This window comes from Passer montanus, unplaced genomic scaffold (assembly GCF_014805655.1).
Source record: "Passer montanus isolate IOZ18808 unplaced genomic scaffold, ASM1480565v1 scaffold11, whole genome shotgun sequence".
NCBI classification, from domain to species: Eukaryota; Metazoa; Chordata; class Aves; order Passeriformes; family Passeridae; genus Passer; species Passer montanus.
Window position 1 is genome coordinate 8,110,365 of NW_024357613.1, and position 22,837 is coordinate 8,133,201.

General features: G+C 35.7%; 1 protein-coding gene across 1 annotated transcript; it reads right to left on the bottom strand.

The window, feature by feature from the left end:
- Positions 1–1,289: 1,289 nt before the first annotated feature.
- On the bottom strand, positions 1,290–22,837 carry UFL1 (UFM1 specific ligase 1). Its single transcript, XM_039727654.1, has 19 exons — positions 22,720–22,837; positions 21,904–22,049; positions 21,032–21,060; positions 20,202–20,299; positions 19,261–19,375; positions 18,907–19,037; positions 18,220–18,278; positions 14,764–14,910; positions 13,525–13,700; positions 12,643–12,822; positions 12,204–12,324; positions 9,786–9,908; positions 7,972–8,092; positions 6,919–7,082; positions 5,719–5,849; positions 5,498–5,578; positions 4,661–4,746; positions 4,034–4,214; positions 1,290–3,333 (listed from the first exon to the last, which is right to left on the bottom strand). The coding sequence occupies exons 1-19, from the start codon at positions 22,794–22,796 to the stop codon at positions 3,121–3,123; spliced, it is 2,379 nt and encodes a 792-aa protein (XP_039583588.1). The 5' UTR covers positions 22,797–22,837; the 3' UTR covers positions 1,290–3,120.

Consider the following 22,837-nt stretch of genomic DNA (forward strand, 5'->3'; position numbering starts at 1 on the left):
TTTGGGCAACATGAATTTGGCGGCTCAGAAAGCACTCAAAGGAGAAATACATGTCTCATTCTTATATTCTCTCTGAGCACTCACTTTTGGCCTCTGCTGGAGACAATACTGGGCTACACTCACCTTCAGTCTGACCCACCACAGTCATTCTTCTGTCATCTGCACGAGTACTAAACTTCCTATTAAACAAGAAACCCCAATCTACCCATATTTGTAGAAATTTCAATTTTCTTGGCCTACGGTCACTTACTAGGAAAAACATTCAAAGAGCAACCACTACTTGAGTAGCCTTATTCACGAGCCTAGAGAGAACAGAACTACTGTAGTTTTACCTGAACAAGCTCTCAGATGGATTCACGCAGACAACAAACCCCACTGATATTTAGAAACCAGTAACAAATTTAAGAAGCTGTGAAACTATGAGATGAAAGTTCTAACAGGGCAACAATTTGCTCAGTTCTAGCAGATCTGCAAGTAACCAACTACAAGAGTCATCTTTTGCCACTTCAAAAAAAGGAAAGGCAAGGCTGTTGCTGACACAGGATTACTCTACCTATGGCTAATGCACCCACTCCAATCTGAGAGTAGCAGCAAACAAGGATATGAGAACATTGTTAAGTGGTTGTGTATAGACACATACATGCATCTATACATGTCAGTTTATGTGATTAAAAACATAATGGTGGTGTTTAGATCGCATAAGTGAAGGTGAGAGGCTGACACTAACACTTCAAACAAAAGTGTTAATTTGTATACTTTGTAATGCCTTTCATTTTCCTAGATATTCCAAAGGGCATTTTTGCTTTGTGAACTGCACCTCTGATTTGTAAGACAAGATTACTCTTCCTCCCACATACATTCCTCCTAGGGAGAGGAAAAAACCCTGTGAATTAGCAGAATTGCTTTTTTCTCTTTCAGAAGACACACTTCTGTATCATAAATGAAAGACTGAATTTCCAAATCAAGAAAAAATGCCTGGGACAGTTTTCCAACCATGTCTCCTTGAATTCTGTTAGTAGCCAGAAGATAGCTCTGAACTATAGTGTTTCCATTGTATCTACTTCAAAAAATCTGTTTTTTAAGTCCTTCTTAAAACATAGGCTGGAACATAGCAAGTTGAACACATGATTAAGTAAATTTTGCAGTAGGTTGATTATTATACCAAACAAAAATACACTCAGGGACACTCAGAATGGTGTGTTAAGTCTAACAGTCTAATATTACCTATTGCTGTTTGAAAGCTGCAAGTTGCAAGATGATCAAACACTGGTGATGTCAACAGAATGCTCTTCAAATACTTCATCATTTAATGTTATTAAAATAATTTCTTATTTGCATACAGAATTTCATATAGCATATTATTTACAAAAGAGCTCAATGTCATATAAAATTGTTTACATTCATTATAGGAACTTATTAATTATTCTGGCTAGATAACACAAAATCAAACCTATTCCTGGTACACAAACTATTTCTTAAACAAAGTTCAACAACCTGAATATTTATTGTCTTTTATTTCCCCCTCTCTTTTACTGCCAGCTGTTATAACCTCCCACCAAGGAAAGAGAAACAACTGCCTTTGCTTCTGCCTTACAATTCAAACTGTTCTGGTGTCATGGCTGATAAAAGATCAGCATTGGCATCGACATTGTTAAGCACTACCGCCTTTTAAATACGTGTAAAATTCTATTGCTTACACTGCCAAAATTACCTTAATTTTTGTTACTCTGTTACTGGGGTTCCATACCTGGCCTCTTCAACTTTCAATTGTTGCAATTTCAGGCTTGGATATGTTTATGATTAAGCTCACAAGGATATGTGAATTGTTGGAAAACAGAAAAATTTGAATGGGGCAGAATTTGCACAGAATCTGCCCTCTTTGAGCATTAATTTTGGCAAAGATGGGTGAATGACATTTTCAGTGAAAAGTTTTTCATCTCGTGTTACTCAACCTCGATATTACACAAACCCCCTGAAATTACATACATGAAATCAATGGGTATTACTGAAGTAACAGAACTTAGATATTTCAAGTTTGAAAATTATCTTCTCTCCAAAATAAATTTAGAAGTATATTTGCCATACAAGAATAATGGCATTAATAGTGACAGAACTCAATTTTTCACTTTTTTGTACTTTCCTGAAGACATAAAGTACTGTAAATGTAAATATAAGGCTCACAAAAAACTTGAGGGAAGCAGTATTTCTGTCTATGAAGCTTATGTAGAAAGATCATGAACTAAATTATTTTCAAGAAACTCAGGATAAACAGAACACCACAAGTTCTCTCAAGAGCTGACAGAATGCAAATATTTCTATCTGCTATGGGAACTGGACTAAGCACTCAACAAGTCTGCTGACTAAACACATGGCATGTACAATATGGCAAATGTAACAGGATTTATCTGCTTCAAAAATGCCAATGCAACAGAGAGCCACCTTTTCTGAATTACAAGTTTTAAACGAACAGCTATTTCAGACATTAGCAGAATACATCAGTAGTATCAGTGTGCTGATGTTCATGAACTTGAATGTTCATGAAACTCATATTAGTAGTGGACTACTTCCCTTAAGTTTATCAATATCCACTCATACTCAAATTGTTTTTACAGTTGCAGTCCAGTGAACAGAAACTGAAAACATCCACTAATGACACCAGAGTAAAGATGGCCTTTGCTGGTGTGCTGTTAGGGATTCTAAAACCAGTATTTGAAATTAAGATAGACAGGCTTATACGCAATCCTTATCTCACTACAAATCCAAATCAGAGAAGTAAAACTATCAGCCTGTGTGTGTATGGAACAAAATACACTGTTATCTGAAGAGTAATTTCTTGAGGTGTCACATGAGGATGCCAATAAAAACCCAGTGGTTTTGTACCCAAAGCGTCCACAAGTGTGTTCTGCCACATCTACATTAATGTGTGTTAGAAGTACACTGCAGAAATAACAAAATTCCATTTGCCACCATCACCCAGCAACTGTGTCTCCTGGCTGTGATTTGCAAACTACTAGAGGCCAAATTTAAAGTCTGTCAAGCATTTTCTGTTGTCCCTTTTTTCAGCATAAAAGAAAATAAAGTCTGACTCTGTCATGGATGTGGATGTGCTAGATAACATTTTTATTCCTCTGTTCCAGAAAATTTCCTAGGTCTGAGAACAAGATCTTTGATAGAGGTAGTGATTTCCTGAAGCTCTTTTCGAATGCTTTCTGCTCCTTCCTCCTCTTCCATGTTATCTTTTGTGTCACTGTCCTCGTGTTCAGTTTTCTTAGTCTGGCTGGTCAATTGTTTCACCACTAATCCGTGGTATTTGACTATCAGCGAATACTGATCCTGAGGGCAAAAAATGAGAACAAACCCAGGGCATGTCAGTGTTACAGAAAAGGTATACAGACCTATAATTAAGGATGTAACTTTTTAAAAAGCATTCTCCCATTCTTGGGAAAAGAGAGTCAGTGATACAGAAATATATTTCTAACACAGTACTTGACAACCTAAATTCCTAGAAACGTTCCAAGAGGCAAAAAACTGAAAGGGCATCCAAGTGCTGCAAAAACAGGACAATAAACCACTGCAGCATGAAAGCAATGCAGTTAGCAAACATCACAAGTTTCAGTGGTATAAAATACAGAATTTCAATGTATTTGCTCTTTAAGAGGTACATCTTTCTTTAAAACTGGATTAGAAAAGTTTAAAAAGCAACCACACTCGAGCTCAGAGGAAAGATGTAAAAAGGTTCAGTTGTAAGAACTGTAATATGCCCAAAGATAGAGGTGTCTCTATGGTTAAGTCAAAGGACTAATAACAGAAGGATTTTTAATTTTATAAAAACAATTTTGATGACAGATCCCTGAAGAGATTGATCTGCAATGCAGTACAGACCAGAGCAATTGTATATTCTGCACATAAAGTAATGTTTAGGCATGAAATCAAATGGTGTCAGGTTTATACAGCAAAAATAGTGTAAGGTACAACTTTCATGTTCTGTCATAGAAAAAAGGTAATTTCCCCTTAAAAACCTACAAAAGAATACCTCTGGGATCTTGCCACTTAGGAAATTAATGATCTGTGGTACTGATCTTCCTGGTGCATGAAGCATGCAGTGAGTTGAAAACTGAAATAACAATACTGATGTCAGGTGCAGAACAAGAGCTGGATCTTCTGTGACTTTGAGCTGTTCAATCAGAGCTTGTCTATGCTGAAACAGGACTTGCCTAAAGAACAAGAATATATTAAACAAAAATATGATTCTATGATTTTATTATATAGTAGTTGATCACATATGCTAGAACTTATTTAACCTCAATTAATTTTCATTTTCTTCTCTGAACATTTATTTACGTGGAATTCCAAAATGTTAATTGAAAAAAACCCAAAAAATCCTATCACTGGTATAGCTCAGATTTTCCAAGATCCCTAGGCAATTTATACACTATATCACAGAAAGCAGTAAGCCAACAAAATTAGCTAAATGTGAATTCTCCTCTTCTCATTCTCTCCATTCTCATGGATTTAGAACTGCTTGAATTTCTATTTTTCAGTTAAGCAGTTTGGAAAGAAGGACTGCCTCTTTACACACTGAGCACGACTCCCATACTAACCATCCAGCATTTGTGCAGCAATATAACCATATTTCATAGAATAAATAAAATGAATGTACCTTTCCTTCTTTTTGTCTCCTTTTTTCACCATAACACCACAAATATCCACTGCAGAATCAAGGCACGAAAGAAAATCTTCTATACTCTATTAAAAATAATATAAATATTTAATCTGTGTTTGCAGATTATAAAAAAGTTTAACTACTGTTCACAATTAATCACACAAATCACACTGTGAATACACTTGAAATAAACCACAGAAGAAAAGAGAAAATAACATGTATTTAGCAGAAATTACCTTTGCTCATCTTACAATGGTTCATATACTTAAACACCAACCCAATCTGTAATTCATTAGTCTTGGAAATAAAATTAAAAATGAATACACGTTCTACAACTATTTACAGATATATTTTTTATTAAGAAACACTTCAATATGGCCTATTGCATGAGAGAATCAATAAATAACTCTCCGTGTGCCTACACTGCCATAATCTGAACGTTTGGGGTTTTTTTAAATATCCTTAATTTTACTAGTTAAGAAATACATGGGAGAACAAGCAAGAACTCTGGGAACAAAATACAAAAACATCAACCCCTTTAGACTGGAGATTCCTGCTCAGTTTTCACTCTTCTCACCTGCCTATGAAAGGCACACTGGATTCCATATGGCAGCAAGGAGCCAAAGGTGACCGTCAGTATCAAAATGTAAGATCACCTTTTCATCTCTGAACATTCACAGATACAAAACCACACTTTCTCTCACTGCCTTACACAAATACAGAAGATGATTTTGCCTCCAAGCTTCACAGCAGCAGTGGTTACGTACTAAACTATGTGTGTCAGCTATTTATTAACATTCTATCAGCAAAACAAAATCTGAACTTGATTTTTACCTTGCCATTCAGAGAAGTATGCAGTTTAGTTAAAGGACCTTTGGTATCTTCTGGCAGTTTACCTAAAATCTTGATTCTGCCCTGTATGGGACAAGAATGGAAATAATCTGTAATATTAATCATCTTTTTAGATGTAGACATATTTCAAGTGAAGCAATTACTTATTAACAAACATCACTGATCTACTTGAGACCATTAGAAAGGAACTTTTATTTCTGTACCTCACTTGTGATTGTAGAGTAATTTTCTGTTGACATCATTGACTCAGATGCCAAGAAGTTGAAAACCAGATTTGTAATGTCTGTACACAGAGTCTTCAACAGGTGTTTGGCAAGGTTAGCCTGAGTATCATCTGTTAAAACAAAGAAGTGATTGAAGTAACTTCTTATAGTTATCTGATTCCTATGATGTTATCACACCACCTTCCCACCTGTGGACTCCATCAACCATGAGTACAAGAAAGTTATCTGGATACACGAAGATAACATCCCTTATTTGCTGCGACATTCTTATGGAATGTTGTTCAGTGAAAAATGTGAGCTTTCAGCTCTGTAAGAACATTTTCATGCACTGCTAGCATTTCAAAGATGTATCTGTATAAGCTGTAAGCCAGTCCCTGTACAATCCTCCTGTACCATTGCTATTGATCAAGTCAAGAGTACACAAAGAAAAATTCTGCAGGACAAGCGGTTAAATGGAAGAACATCCATGTGACTTTAAAATACTGCAATTTGGAAAAAAAAAAAAAAAAAGAAGCTACAGAATGTAGCTAATGGGAAATAATTCTATATATTCCAAAATACAGGAATATCAAGTTGTTTTGCTAGTGTTTCCTTCTGCTAGAGGATTTCCACAGGGAAAATTCCAGGAGAAAGTTGAATGCAGCAGAGAATCTTGGAAATGTCTACAGCATTTTCCTAATGCTAAATTTTCTGCCACACCTTACAGAATAATCCCCTGCAAAACAAATCTGACAGACTATCCTCAAGCAGCAGCTACTTTCAATATCAAACCTATGAGGTTTAAAGAGCAGCTTCTTAGAATCAGGTGGTATTCTATTTTTTCATTAGTGGGACAGCTGACAGAATAAAATGAGCTTACTAATATCTTCCTTTTTTTTTAATCTGGACTGTGAAAAATTGGAAGGAATGCAAGCACTTGGGAAGGAAAGACAAGAACACAGTTACCTTGACATAAGGTAACAGAATATGGATATGAAATAAAAATCATGTATTTCAATTACTGTGCAAAGCTATGCACTTCAGCATAAAGGCAGTGTTATGCATACTAAACATATCTCTAGTTTTTTCTTTCTGGATTTTCCTTTTTAAACTCTTGCTCCTGACAATTAACGTAGATTCTGGAACAAATTTAACATCCTTGAAGGAGAATATTAATTTTTCAAAGCGTATATTTTGTACCTGTGAAATGCTTTGCTCCCTTTTCAAATAACCGAATGTTGTTGTACAGGTTTGAGAATTCCTCCTGCAAGTCCTTCATAGCCTGTCTTCTGTTGGCTCCAGAGGAAGATGCTGAAGATGTAAAAACGGAACGCACAACCTCCTGGTAAGTTTTTGTCAAAGGTCTTAGAACAGGAAAAAAGAAAGGAGAAAACATTGAGGAAAGTGTGAAACTCTACAAGGTTTTCCCAAATATATCAGCAACAGAGAAAATTACCATTATGTAGTAAATGATGGGGATAGGAATGCTACAGAATGGTGAGATAAACAAAAAGCAAATTATGAAAATCAGAAAAAAACCCCCATGAGGAAATTTAAATATACTTAATGGCAGATGGTCTAATGTTATAATATGTATGGTATGCAAATGTATAACAAGGTTTTAACTCTTCACAACTCCTCAATGGAAACAAGGTGAAAGCTCAAAGAATTTTAGAAGCAATGCTATTCACAAACTTTCAGGGGCCTCTGGACAAATTTCTAAAGATGCAGTTACTATGGCACTCCAGGCTTATTCAAGCTTGGCTGTTCTCTTATCTCATGTTCCTTTTGCTCTGAACATACATATTCACATTCTCTCTGGTATGGAACACCTTTTAAAAGAAGTTATTCATTTTTGCATAGCTAGCTCAGTTTGCTAATATAACTTACTACCCAGCTCTCATGGGTACCAGTGGAGACACAGATGCCAGGAAACATGAACATATATCAAAGGCTGTCTAGAAGATGGGACTTGTGACACCCCAGCATGGGTCAGTGTAAGGGGGTGGAAATACATTAATGAAGCTGAAATGAGCTTGCAGGACCATGCACTGCTAAGGGAAACACATTCCTGTGTCAGCACAGCTTTCTAATGCATGAGACACTTGTAACATGGAGCAGCACAGAAAGAGAATATTGTGGTTCACGTCTATCAACAAGGCCCTCTTTTCTAAGCAAGAAAAAAGACTGAAGTATAGATTCATCTGAAGTGAATCACAGATTTTCTAATTCCAGCTGAATTATTGAAATTACCTTCTTAGATGTTCAGCAATTTCTGTAATAAGCTCTTCAGGGCAATCCTGCAAGCGGGTCTTTAAAACATCCTCAATTTCCTCTTGTGACATGAAAGAGAACTCCAGCTTCTTACTCCTACCTGTAGTGGCCATAAACAACACTCACTGAGAAAACATTCCATTTAGTATTGCTGCAATTACTCTGTAGCATGAGACACTGGAAAGCCTCTAAGTCCAAACACCATAGAAGAAATGCTTATCAACAATGGAAAAACTGGGATGATTATACATGACAGTGGAATTTCACACATATGAAAAACTGACAAAATTTCTCTTTTAATCACTTAGAAGTTTCTGTAATAGACAACTGAAGTAGTGTATGAGGATATGCATTTTTGGTGACACTTTTTTTCTGCTTGGCCCATTATTTTAGAAACCATAATGTCACCAAGACCAAATAAAGTGCCAAAACTGAACTGCGTGTTCCTACTTGAAGGATTTCACAACGCTATTGTTTTTATTTTTTTAAACTCCATTTAGTAAAGTACACAATCATGTAACACAGTGTCCTAAACTTGAGGTTACAGTATAAAACCTGAAATATGATAAATTAAACCAGACAAGGTGTTCCACTAATAAAAGCAACTTACATGCATACCATTTAGTGCACCTGTATTTTGGTTTTGCACAAATCATGAACCTTTCCTGGGTGCTGTAGAATTTTTACATATAAGAATGAGATCCGAATGATGACAGAGAACCAGAAAATGTTCCAGATTCACCTTAAAACAGGCTTATTGTGTACATAAGTATGGAGATCAATGATGTTCCTTGTTGTGCCACAGCAGTAATGAACATACAAGGTTTATAAACAAGTGAACAGCGGGTTAAATCAGGTTTTAAAAAGGATCTTATTTATATTTGAATGGTTTCATCTGAGTTTACCTTGAGATTATGGTTCAAGCTATTTATTATAATACAGCAATACAAGCATCAATAAGGGCAAAACAGAAAGCCTACACCAAAAACCGAAAGTGACTGAACATTGTTTTGCTCAGTAACTGAGTAGTCCTGAAGAATAATTCCATTTATATGTGAATTACAGTACTCTGTGAGAACAGTATCAAACAAAATTAGTACACTGTATTTCACATGTCAAATATCATGTTTCAAAGTATTTTTCAGCCAGTATTGAACGTCTCAATCCTACACATAAAATGGAAGCACACATTTCTGTTTCTCCAGCAAACAAAAGAAAGAACACAATTGCTTCATTTACAACCACTGTTTGCTCTAAATCTAACAATGTTGGCTTTTACTTAGCAAGACATTCATGCTCATTTTAATAGTGAAGGTAGAGAAACAGGCACCAATAAGGAGTGATATTAAAAGTAACAAAATATTAGTTTTGACTGTATATTTTATTCCTATGAAGAAAAAAACTGTTTGATTGCTATGATTTGTTAATTTAGACCATTCATTTATCATATGCTATGCAGCAGGTGTTACAAAATCAAGTGAAATATTCACCCCAAAATCTACAGCATTTCCTACATAAAATAATGAATATAAAATGGTACTATTTCCTTGACTTAAATTTCTTTTTTAAAGACTAAGTTATACTGTTCAGTGAACGTGTAATGTCCATTTCATTTAAACAGCAACACCAGATGCACAGATACAATTTTAACTACATCGTGTTCTCATCTTCTTGACATTTTAGCTGACCCTCTCTAAACAGTGGGAGAAGTACAGACATGTAGGAAAAAAGGCAAGTAGCAAAACCATGTTGAATAGATATTAATAGATAGTGCCTAAAATAAAATTACAAACCTGTAGCAGTCCCTTGTGACTCTTCATCACTGTCAGCATCCTTTCTTCCTTTCTTCTTGGTTTTCTTGATCTTTATCTCTCTGGCATTCCCACCACCTCCTCCTCTCACGCTTCCACTGCCCTCTGGTGGGGAATTACTTGCTTAGTACACAGGAAAGTTGTAGCACTTAAAAAGTTTACAATACCACGGTAATTTATCTATGTTACTTGCTAATGCTGGATTGAAAACCACAACCTGATTCTAAACACAGCCTAGAACATATATTTCAGAATCTAAAGGCCGTAAGTTTAATTCTTAAAAAAAAAAAAAAAAAGGAACTGAAGCAAAGCTTTGTTTAAGCTAATGTCATTAATTAATACAAACACTAATATCAAATGCACATATAATAAAACATGAAAAAAAAAAAAAGAGTAGTATCTTGCTTCAGCTAAAAAACAATGAGATACCAGAGTCCATAATGAAATGGGGGATTTTCTGTTCACTGAAAATAGCATCTTAGTAAGCCTTTAGCATTTTTATTCAATGATGCTAAACAACAGTTTATAAAAACTATTTTAGATAATGTAACTTTGTTAATTTTCAGAGAAAGAATCCTACATTATAAGCATTTACCCAAAATGTTCTTGGAAGCACACATTAAATTAACCAGAGCACTCAATCTTTTCTGACTTTTCCTAGATGACTACAGAGTAATGGGATGTTCCAGTTCTGACACACATAACAAATTACTTTGTTCAGAAGTCCTGCAATCAATGTATGCAACTGCAGACAGAATCTCAACTTGCTATACAGTCCCTCTCCACCACGCAAGCTGTTCTGCTCCTTGTTCCCTTTTTCACAGCCTCTTCTGTTATTTTTTCACTTGGAAGAAATTTAAACTCCAGGGTGCCAGACATATATACACTATGCCTTGACAAAGTGGGTGTTTTTTCCATTTAAATATGGTCCAAGGTTTCAAGTAACTTCATTATGTAATTACTATTGTTTAAGAAAAGGAAACACAAAGACATTGTGCTCTTATTTAAAAAGTTAACTGCATCTGTTACATGCCATGGATGGATTTTTAAGCATCACTTTGCAGGAACAGCCAAAAAAATTAGTGCTTTTCACAAATTTATTTGAAATGTGACTGCATTACAGTAATTACATTACATAAAACTGTTATTTTAAGGGGTGTTTTTAGGTAATGCACATAACAGTCCATAATAAAACATTTCAGGGTAGTGCTTGCTGATGGTGCAGCATGTTACCTGTGGGTGTGAATTTGTCTATACATGTAGTACAGGCTCAGTAGAGTCTCACCCCACAGAGGACTGGAAGCCAAAGTCATTCTATTATGATAGTTCAATTAAAGATCCAAGCTTCTCTGCCTTAAGCATGGCCTAGAAAAATCTGCCATCTCTTGTGGCAAGAATAAGTTTAATTTCCACGTCAACTCAGGCCTACTCATACTCTTTTTTTAAGAGTAGAATGTTCTGTTTTACAGATGAGTACATTCAATCAAGTCAGATGCATCAGTGCTCTAATTCTCTTATTTTCAGTAGCACAGTAACACTCTGCAAGTGAATTCAACATAGATTGCTCAGCTGTGTTGCAGCAGCACAAGAATCACAAAGGTTTTGGGATTCACAGTCTTCAGACTGAATATTGTTTTAAAAATCAGAAAGATTTCAAAGGGTTAAACCCACATATATTTATTCTTTCCTCAACTGAAATCTATTCCAAAAGGACACCACAAAAATGGAGTAAGGTTTGGGATTAATTTAATCAAGAATATACCTCAAAGTAACCTGTCTTTACCTCCAAGTAACTGTTACATGTGCAAAACCAGAAAATTCCATGGCATGGTTTCCTCAGAAATGATGGTAAGTATTCTTAAAAAAAAACCCGAAAAACTCATTCTCAATTTAGACAAAGTTATTTTGGAATTAACATCCAAAGAACTAATAATAAGAAACATATTAATTTTCCTGTACCCCTAAAAAATGGCGACTAAAATTTTATCTATACTGTGTAATAAAACATGGCACAGAGGTTCCTCAGCTAATACTGGTTTTATTCAGTCTTATGTGATCATACTGTATAAAATAATAAATGAACACAGGATTCCTTGCTATTAAAAACATTTACCTTGTGTTGAACTAATTCAAGAATCCATTATAGTACTTCCTATGCATTTCTAAGTCTGAAATTAGTTGTCATGGGCATAACTGACAAGTATGCATATCCACAGTATCCACAGTAAGCAGTTGGATTTTTTCTTGAATATGTTAAACAACAGACTGGAGACACTTAATGGACTAAGAAATATACTAACTTTATATTTAAATATTTCAAAGATAAACAAGTGTTTTGGTTTTGGTTGGTTTTTTTTGTGGTTTTTTTTTTTTTTCTTAAGCTGAATATTAATATCTTACCTGCTGCCTTCTTTCTTCTGTCATCCTTTTTGTCTTTTTTATTAGCATATGAGTTCTCTAAACAAGAAGCCTGTTTTAAATCTTCTTCAGTGATTAAATTAACAGGGTTGTTTTTAATTTCCTAAAATCAAGAACATGCACATCATAGCAAAAAGACACAGCAATGGAAGAAACATTTCAGCCAGCTGGCCATTTTCAAGTACATGAATCAAACATCATGTTTTCCAAGTGCAACACCTGAGACTGGACTTCCTGAGTGCACCAGAATACAAATTACACCCATTAAATATAGAAACCTGTTGTTCATTTGTCTTGCTTCTTCTCTAGTTGTATTTCAGATGAGATGTTCAGAAGTTGTAACAGTGACTGAAAAGTCCCATGAGCTTTACTCCAACACTCAACGCGCACTATATCTTGACCAATAAAAAACCTACTGTACCTTTTCTGCTTTCTGTTGCATCAGATCAGAAAAGAGGTCAGCACAGCTGCTTAGAAATTTCTCACTGACTGCGATGGTGTCACTGAAGACTAAACCTGAAGAGCTTTTGTTTAAAGATCTCATCACTTGCTGGAGCAAAATACCAACATCTTCTACTGACAGTGAGCTGGGCAGAAGAGTCTAAGGTAAAGAAAATTAAAATACAACAGCCTTGTAAATGGATAAACAGAATAGAAACAGGTATTTTGACATCTGGTAACTATTTAGAAAGTATTGCACTTTTCCAATTAAGCTACTAATTTAAGAGTACACACTATTTTAAATCTTCCAACATGGCAAATCCACATTGCTCTAGAAATATGTGCTACCTCTGGGCAAATGCACGCCAATTTCTCCAAAATGAAGCTCGACAGCTACAAAGCAACACTAAACACAAAACAACAGCAGTACTTAAGAGCAACAAAGGTAGTGCTATAAGGCCTAAAATTAGGACTTAGGACAAAATGGCTGAAGTCCCTCTGCTCACCAAAGTGTTGTAAGCATTTAGTTCATAAATTTCCTCAAAAAACCAAAACAAAACAAAAACCAAAAAAAAAAAGCCCAACAGAAATATATTGCTCTCTAGCAGAGAAATGTACTAGTTCTGAAATTAAAGTTAGTGTTACATGCCTATAAACTGAATGCCAGTATGTCCTTCCCCTGTTTTTGTTCAGATCAAATCAAAGAAAAATAATGCCCTTTTACTAGTCATTTTAATTAGACTGAATTTTCTTCATTGACAACATAGAATTTCACTTTACATATGTGTAGTTTCATTAAAATATAATTTTGACATAAAAATAAGAAAAAATAAATCCAACAACAACTGAAAGGATTGCTTACTGCTACATCTATCCAGTTTCCAGAGCTGATGGCTTCCTCCACAGAGGCTTCAACTTGATCCACAATTTCTTGACCAACACAAGCTGCTCTCAGAAATAAGAGTTGTGCGGACTTGTACCTTTTTTTAATGTAGCCTGCTGGATCAGGGATGCCAAGTCTGTACAACGCATCAAATTCTATAAAATAGTTAGATGTCTGTTAAAATTTATTTCCTTCATATACATACAAGATCTTATGGGATGACTTTATTTTGAAAGCAAGCAATGAAGAGTTAAACATATTTTTTATACAAGTCAATGCAGCCTTAAGGTAATGCTGACCTAAAACTTAGTTCAGTACAAGCTACATCCAAATACTGTTAATAGAAGTATGCAGATTAAATCATGGATGTGACTTTGATATGAGTTTAGAAAATTGTTTTTTTCAGATTCTTATACCATTAACTTTATATTTGCAGTCATATATTTCCAAAGTATTCTAATAGATAATGAACAATATTTACAATACATACAGTGTCTAAGTGTTTTGTTTTCAACTATTTAGCAGCTTATACTTAACGTGGGGAAAACATCCAAAGACTGACAGACACTCCATCACTCAAGCAGTATTACAGTTATTTAAGTTATGGTGAACATTTTCAATCTACAAGAATAACTTCCACTTAGGGCCTGACCATTTGGGACCATAGGGGGACATTCCTCTCTTTATTTAGATCCATATTTTCCCATGGTGGTGTTTCAAAACACCATCATCCAGCGTCACTCGGCTTGAAGTTAAATATAATTGTCTAGATTCTAATCAGGACACTAGTGCTACTCACTCTAGTTCTACAAATATTATTTTGGGAAAAAAATGCATGTTTGGACTATTAGCAGCCAAAGTTTGGTTGTAATCTGGACACTTGGCCTGAAACTCCAGCTGTGATGATCTGAAAAGTCTACAATGAGCAGGCTAATCAAAATCTTCAGAGTAGTAACAAAAACAGCATTTGCAATTGCTTGTGAGAAATAATTACTGTTTAGCAGTATGGTCCCCTCTGCTGAAATACAGTTCATTGCGATAAAGCAACACACATCATTATGAGCAAGAAAATCTTTTAGTAAAAGTGTATCAGCCACTGCACTGATTTCTACTTTTCCTTGTGAGGCTTCACTCTAAGCACTAGCTATATAAGGTAAGACCAATTACCTACACTAGTTTTAGAAAGCTATTTTATCTGTAAGAATATAGATTAATTACCTAAGTAACCATTCTGCTTGAAAAAGGAATCCACCCATTTGTTCTGTGTTTTGGTATAGATGTCTGGAACAAACACAGCCTTATCCTGTCTCCCACCAACCACGGTGCCTTTCAGACGACCAGCGTTAACAAGTTCTTCTAGCAAAGCTACAAGAGGAAAATAAATGAAGAGATGTTTCCTAAGTCAGTATATTCATTAATCAAAAGACAGTAATTATTTTCTCTGGTTTGTTTCCTCTTTCTTTCCGCCAATTAGTTTGTCCTTGTTCTAGTGAAACATTGCCAAACTCTATCAATTATTTTTAACACTTATGAGAATTTCTTCACAAAAGCTCTGGAAAACAGACAATGTTTCTAAAGACTGAGCCACAATGGCAGGATCAAAACATTTCTTATTGAATATATACCTGGGCACTTTTAGCTTTTAATTTAAAAAATGCAGACATAGAAGAATCTTTCTCTGGCCCAAAGAGTAGAATATACTAGCATTTTATTAGTAATTTTTCTTTGAATTCACTGCTTGCATGTTAACCAAAATGGAAAAAAAAAAAGATCTGAACGCAGAAAATGACATGAAAAGTCATTATCTAAACTGAATAACACAGTTGCCAATAATAACCTCTTGAGAATACACAAATACTGCTAACAAAAAACATATTGGTAACTGGTAGTACAATGCTAAAAAAGATTTTTTAAATACATTTAAGTTGCATAGGAATATCTGTTTTGCCTACTATGATCTGCTTCTGCCTTTCTGTTTTACAAGAGATATATTTTAAAAAATCAGTGACATCAACTAACTAGGCTTTGCCAGATGGCTTTTTTTAATACTCAGTTTATGTTCATTTTTATTTCATTAAAAGCCGTGTTCTACTCTGGAACAAAACATTAAATGGTATAACATGGCAAGGCTTCTTCCTCATTAAATAGAAGCAGCAATCAACACTTCAACATGCTTAGTACAGCCCACAGAGGTTTAGCTCACTTATGCAGGAAAGTTTACCTGAAAGCCCAGTTCCAGAAGAAACAGTGCATAGCAAATCATGATAGTTTTTGTCAGATATGCCCACAGTGTAGATGAGCTTCTATAGCTAGCAGTTATTGAACACAACTGCCACTAGCAAAGCTGAACAATATTTATACTGAAAAAATGCAGCAGAAAGAGAAACTGATTTAAACAAGATATATCTCTATGTAATTTAAGACAAGACCCAGAAATCATGTTCTGCCATGGTTCAGTTACATTGAATAAAATGGAACTTTTAAGACCAATTCTGGAAATAAAATTAGTTTTTTATACTTCATAATATTTTAGTTGCCCTAGAAAATAGAGTCAAGGTGTCTATTCCACTTAAGCAATTGTCAGATAACACAGAATGGTTCTCTGTTTGCAATTTCAACTTCTTTTATTCAAAGTTTTTAGGAAAAATAATTAGACTTTCCCAGAGCTCCACAAAATTGGTTGAAAAATCTGTTTGTGAAGTGAAAGAAAAATCTATTCTTTAGGGAAAGAAGATGTCAGAAATAAAGAAGTGAAATGAAAATACCAATTAAATTCTGTATTTTATCAAGTGCCAGTTTTAAAACTCCAGAGCAGAGGAGGTGCTCTCAGAGATTTCACAAACCATTGCTACAATGTCTAGCTCTATGCTGCTGCCAGGCAATGTCTAGACCGTATTTTGTTTTAAGACAACAGGATCCCTCCCTATAGAACTACCATGAATTCTCATTTATTTTTAAAGGTGACCAAGTAGTTTGTAGTGTCCTGTTAAGGCTCCATCAAAGTCTAACAAAGATGGTAAGTGTCCCTCCATGTCAGTCCTACACCAGTAACATAATGCCCAGAAATGAATAACATATGCTATTTCATTATGCTTTGCAATTACTGTCTTAACCTGAAGTTTCTCATTTCTGAAACTACTTTTTATTGTAACTTTATGAGAGCTTAAGATGAAAAGCAGCACATCTAAATGAAAGAACCAAAGAACAATGTTTATCATGTCTAAACCAAAGTATTGATTAAATCATCAGCTGTTTGTAAATAATACAAATATTACACTGAACATATATTTTTATTCTGGAAGAGACAGAAAACTGATGAAGACCACTTTTAAACACATTGCTAACAGCAACAGACATAAAAAGCAACATCATTAAAAGGTATTTTTCAAGTTCCCAACATTTGTGAAATCAAAATGGTATCTCAGCAAATGGACACAATAAAATCTGGCAGTGAATAAAAAGATAAAAAACTCTTTGAAACAGAAACTGCAGAGGTAATGAGAGAAAGTAAGAAAAACTAAAGAAAAGGATGAAAAAACTCACTAAAAAAACCCTATGGAAGTACTAGAAGTATGTATTGTGATTCTCACTGATGTCAGGAAAATACCAGAACTTCAATTCACATTAACACTGTACATCATTAAAGCATGATGATGTGCTTGAAGGACTTATCTGAAATGGACTGTAACGAAACACTGAAATTTGCTGGGTATTCAGACATTATTATAATGCAATTTCACAGATTTTCCCTTTAATATATGAAAATTTGGATGGTTTATTAAAAAAAAGGTGGAAATTGAAATTGACCATGTGGAAGCAGACTGTTTATATGATTTTATTTAAGTGCTAGGATTTTAATTTTTAATGAATAAGCTTGTGGTGGAGAACAGGATAAGCGGAGAGATAAACAGTGGATACAACAGGATAAACAGTGGAGCTAAAGAGAGCAATGTCCTGAAGGCAAAAAGACCCAATCAAAAGAAGTATTAAGGTTCACCAGAAGAGACAGAAAACCATTAAAGGATTTTAAAAGACCAGCACCACTTGGTCAGCCAGCACAAAAGACTAATGGTGCTTGAAGCAGCATTTTTGAGAGATAAGAGAAAGCACACAAAGTGACAAACAAGTAGAGCCTAAAGATTTCAGCAGCTGAATAGGGATTCTTTATGCATTTCTATTTAGAAAAGGAACTGTAGAAAGTAAAGCAAACAGTTTAAGGATATGTTTTATCTCTCAGTATACAAAGTAATTTAACTAAGAGTATGACAAAAGCTTAGCCTCCATTATCACAGAAAAAAGTCAGTAAATAAAATCCTGAGCAATTAATGTCATTTGGCTACATAAAATCTGTCCCCTTTTGTGTGCTTCACTGATAAAACTGCCAGTAGCTAAGGGCAAATAATGAAAGAGATGAATAAATAAGTACTGTACTTCTTGCATCATTCTGTCCCCAGAGGCATCTCATCAACAAATGTTTTCATTGCTTTGTATACAGAGAACATCCCTTCAGTTATGGATAGCACAAAGGGTTTAATACTTCCTACACTAAAGAGAAACACATTGTTCTGTATTTCAGAATTAAGGCTATGTGCTAAAAAGCTTCTTTGAAAGCACTTTTAATAATGAGGAATCGATTTCCTAACAAACACACAAAATATTCTGAATGAAACTCACAGTAAAGTAAATGTTCTTGAAATCCATACCGAGTGATCAAGCTACTTACAGGTGTAGGCCTTGGGAAAAAAAGAAAAACAAAACAATAGAAATTAATGATGTGAAACTGATGGGAAGAATCCAAAATTATAAAGGTCACTACAGACGAACACAGCCTCAAGGTACAACACTGATGTTAAAATAGCTTACAAGCGTTTAATTCTGAATTACTGTGAAGTGATAACACAAAAGCTATGATAATAATTGTAAGGAAATTTCTGCTCTGTTAAGTTTTCCTCTTCCTACAAAGTGACACAAAACCATATTGATTTAATAACAAAAACTTATATATAACCATATGTAGCAACCACATCAATATGTAACCGACTAAGAAGCAGTGGAGTGACAGGAGGACATATATTATACAAAGTAGCAAAATAACTATAGAGTAACATTTTCTTCAGCCAAAACACTAATGTATGTTGTATAGGGTATATTGTTATACTTCCCTTGTTTTCCAAAAGAGAGCCTCCATTTCTAACAAGTGAGTCTAATGTAACTGAGAATTGGTCCCAGGAACTGAACTACACTGAGGGAAATCTATCCATAGGTCTGTTTTTCTTTTCTTTTTCAATCACAAGTGAATCTGGACCATAAAGACGTACAGCAAAAATATTTCAATATGTGGTTGCAGGCATTGCAATTTACCGAGTAATCGCGGTGAAGAGCCCACGAATGCGTGCTCGATGGCGGGACACGAAGGCTTCTGTAAAAATCACCCCACGGTTTTCCTGGTCTAGTTGTCCATGAATAATTCTGCCCAAACGCCTGGATAATGCCTGTAAATAGAAGAATTAAGCTTTTCTAAGCACGCTTTCTTCCATCAGATATATGGGTATCTAATGACAGAAAACTTTGCAGAAAACAGAAGTATGGTTTGCAGGTGCACCATGAAAACTCAGTATTAATTTTGTACTAAACTTTGCCATGGATATTGCAAAGACAAAGAAAGAACCTGGTCATAACCAATTCTGCATTTACCAGGTTGGTGGCTCTCATCACCTGTATCAGGAAGTCTCCTGGAAGGTCATATGCCTTGCAGAGTTCCGATATTGTCACCTGGCCAGTTTCCTGTAGTTTATCATTTATTTCTTCTGCTAATTGATCCAGATAACTCCTTTCATAAAAACAAGGGGAAAAAAAGACAACACATTAAGTATGACATTCAAAATCAACCTCAAGATCACATACTGAATAACTGACCTCTTCCTGCCACATCATTGCAAAAATAAATTGAAAGTTATTTAAAATTAATAAAGGAGAACAGTGTAAGTGAAAATGTGTGTGTTTTTTTTTTTTTAAAGCCTGCTAAGCAGGTAGCTAGTAGTAAGATGGGTCATTTATCTACTTGTATGAAAACTTCAAGCAAGAGAAAGAGGAAAACAGTATGTCAATGAAAATTGGAAAACAGCTTTAGTAAGCAAGACAGGTCTTAACTACTTCAAGAGAGTCAGGTACTTCATATTCTTTGACAGGAACAGATCCTGAAGCTCAATCAATAAAAAGGACAGCCCCATAAGAGTATTACTTCAGTGGCTGTTAGTGTGCTGGAAGCCATTAAATAACTAGCTCAAACGTCTTAGGCTTGTGAGGTAAAACAAGATGTAGAAGGTTCGTCAATAGCTGAGGCAGACAGCAAAGCCAGAGAGCAAATGAGATCTGGCTGCTGTACACGCAGACACTGGGTAAGAAATGCAGTCCTTAAACACAGGACACTGAACACAGACATTCAGCAGGGCCTTTACTCCGTGGGTTCACTGGATGCTTTGCTGAGATGGTCTCACCTGCCAAGAGTAGCACTGATCACAACCAAGCAGCTCTAAGATCAGCCAAGAAAAATGCATTTCACTTCAGAAGCAGCAAAGGTTGGACATTATTTTTAGTCTGTGTTTTAAAAAATAAACACAATATGAATTATACATATTGCTCCTGAAGGTACTCACTCATTTATAAGCTGTCCCAGTACAAGCTGAATACCTTTTTCAGATTTAACAATGTCATTAGCTCTGTTTTCAATGTGCAGAAGGTCCACATTTATTACCTAAAAGAAACACCTCTTATCAGAACTTCAAATTGAAAATCATTCTCAAACATTGAGATATTAGGTACACATTCCTGTATCTTCAGGAAAGCTGCTCTTATTTTTTTATACTATTGTATACAAACACACTTTATCTGTGTTTTGGAATAAAACAGCAATCCTTTAGGGAAAAAACCTCTGTTTGCAACTGATACAAGGTTAAAAGCAACTAATATAATAAAATAATACCAGAAAGCAGTAAGACAAAATAGGAAACTGGCTTTCAGAAAGGCTTTCTGTTTCCAAGTAATTTTGCTCAAACCTGAAGGAAAAATTAGCCACAGAGGAAGACTACTGCAGGACAAAGATTACTGGAGACAAAGAATAATGAAGGAAGAGGACAGATTCAAAGAGTCATGCAAAGTTAATTATGCATGCTCATGCAGCTTTAAATTTAAATGGGTAACATATTTCTGTCTGCCCTCATTAGTCTACAAAGTTCATAAACAAAAACTGTATATATCAGTAGTGATTTCAGAACTCCTAGATTATCACTAAGTAGAGAGGTTTCAATAAAGCAATAAATGGACAGATTAAGTAATCTGCAGTACCCTGACAGGAGCTACCAGATATTCATAAAATTTGTTCTGTTTTAAAAAAATTATTTAGCTGGAGTACAACTAATGAACTCCATATTGACACTATACATGGCGAAGAAAATAAAGAAGTATAAATTTTTTTTACTAAAGTTACCTGTTGTAAGTCGACAATGTTAACTCGACCTTCAAGAAAAGTTAAAACACACTTTTAGTACATGAAACATATTTGAACAGATTTAGAATAAAGTGCAATCATTGTGCATAAAATATTTAATTACTTTTTCCGTAGACCAATTAAACTAGTCCGTAAGTGCCCAGAGATTGTTAAAACTTTCTATCTTTGCATGATGCTACTAACAAAAAACCCAGCAAATTTTAATTCAGTCCAAGCTGTCCCACTGGTATGATACACCATGGCAACTGAGGCAAACCTGTGGCAACAGTGACAAAATGGCTAATCTGTATGGACATAATAAGAAGTCCATTTTTCTAAACATATGACTCTTTGGAATTCAAAGTATAACTCAAAGTACAATACACTGCCTGCTCATTAAAGTCATCAACAAAAACTGAACTTCCTTACATATCTAAGTCATATCTTCCAATACAAGTGGCTTTTCACATTGGTAAAATAAAAGAATCTCTCAATAACAATTTAGAACTATTATTATCACTAATGGTGTGAGAGGAGAATGACTTTGACATTCTAAGACAAGGCCAAACATCTCGGCCAGGTACTAAACCATATTAAACAGCCAAATTTCCTTCAAAAGGATTTTTATACAACTTTTATGTCAGAAATTCCACATGGATGAAAATAAACCAAACAGCCTATCTTGATATGCTTATCTAAAAGCCTGACACAGATCTGAAGTGAAAATAAAAGAGCAGTAGGTGAATTAATGTGTAGATGAAGCAAACTGACTTTTTCTGAAAGCTTAAGGGTACTGAAAACTTTGAAAATCTTTCTGTAGTGTTCAAAATTAACTTCCAAATCCAAAGGAAGAAGGAAAATGCCAAGCTTACCACCAGAAACATGAAGCTCATCGCGGATCTCCTTACTAATCTGTGCTGGAGTAACGTACTCCTTGCCATCAAGTGTGTGCACTACTTCCAGCTGCTTTTCTGCGATCAGCTTTGTGACAATTTCTATACAATTCCGTTCTGACAATCTAGCAGAAGCAGAAGAAGGCAGCAGTTATTCTAAGGAAATACTTGCTAAAATTACCTTTGAAAGCTTCAAACATACGAAACATGGGAAATGCAATGAAGACTGCTTGCAGTTCTTTGTGAATATACTTTTCCAGACTTAGAAATTAATGTCTGTATCCTGCTTATTACCCACCAAATCATCCATATGGTTTCACTTGAGCGGGTAATCTCCAAAACTTTTACTCTCCTCCTGAACAGCTTTCAGCCCTGTCACCTGCTGGTGAATTTAGGAATGCCTGTAATTAAAGAATTCGTGTCTACGACACTTCAGTGCTTTTTTTATTTTACTTCTGCGCATTTCGGATTCATTTTTCTTTAACAAAAACAAGTTCTGGGCAACGGCCTCAGCTAGTCAAGCAGACAGGAGGGAGAAGCCCAGCACTGGAGCCGTGACGATTTTGACCAACACGAACTTAGCTGTGGTTACACACTCAGTAGGGTCCCTGGGCCGTGCTCCGGGGTCCCCGAAGGGACGTGGGGCTGCAGCAGTGACACAGGGACGGCAGCGGGCCGAGCCAGGCCGGGCCCCGCGGGGTGCCCGGACCGGGGGCTGCGGGGAAGGGAGCGGCCGGCGCGGGGAAGGGGCGCGGCAGGCGGGCTCGGCGGCGGTGCCGGCGCCACCCGGCTCACCTGTGGGCTACCTCGGCGAACTGCGCCCGCTGGAAATCGGCCGCCAGCCGCCGGATCTCCTCCCAGGCCGCCGCCATCGCGCAGCGACACGTCAGCCGCGGGCGGGCGGCGGCGGGCA

Bases quoted from the DNA above. Each gene is read 5' to 3' on its own strand.
- UFL1 (XM_039727654.1), bottom strand. From the start codon at position 22,796: ATGGCGGCGGCCTGGGAGGAGATCCGGCGGCTGGCGGCCGATTTCCAG. The intron at 9,909-12,203 runs GTAAGATATTAA...ATTCCCCACCAG, and splicing joins CAGAAGAAAGAAGGCAGCAG to AGGGCAGTGGAAGCGTGAGA. The intron at 4,747-5,497 runs GTAAAAATCAAG...TATTTTTAATAG, and splicing joins ATACTTCTCTGAATGGCAAG to AGTATAGAAGATTTTCTTTC.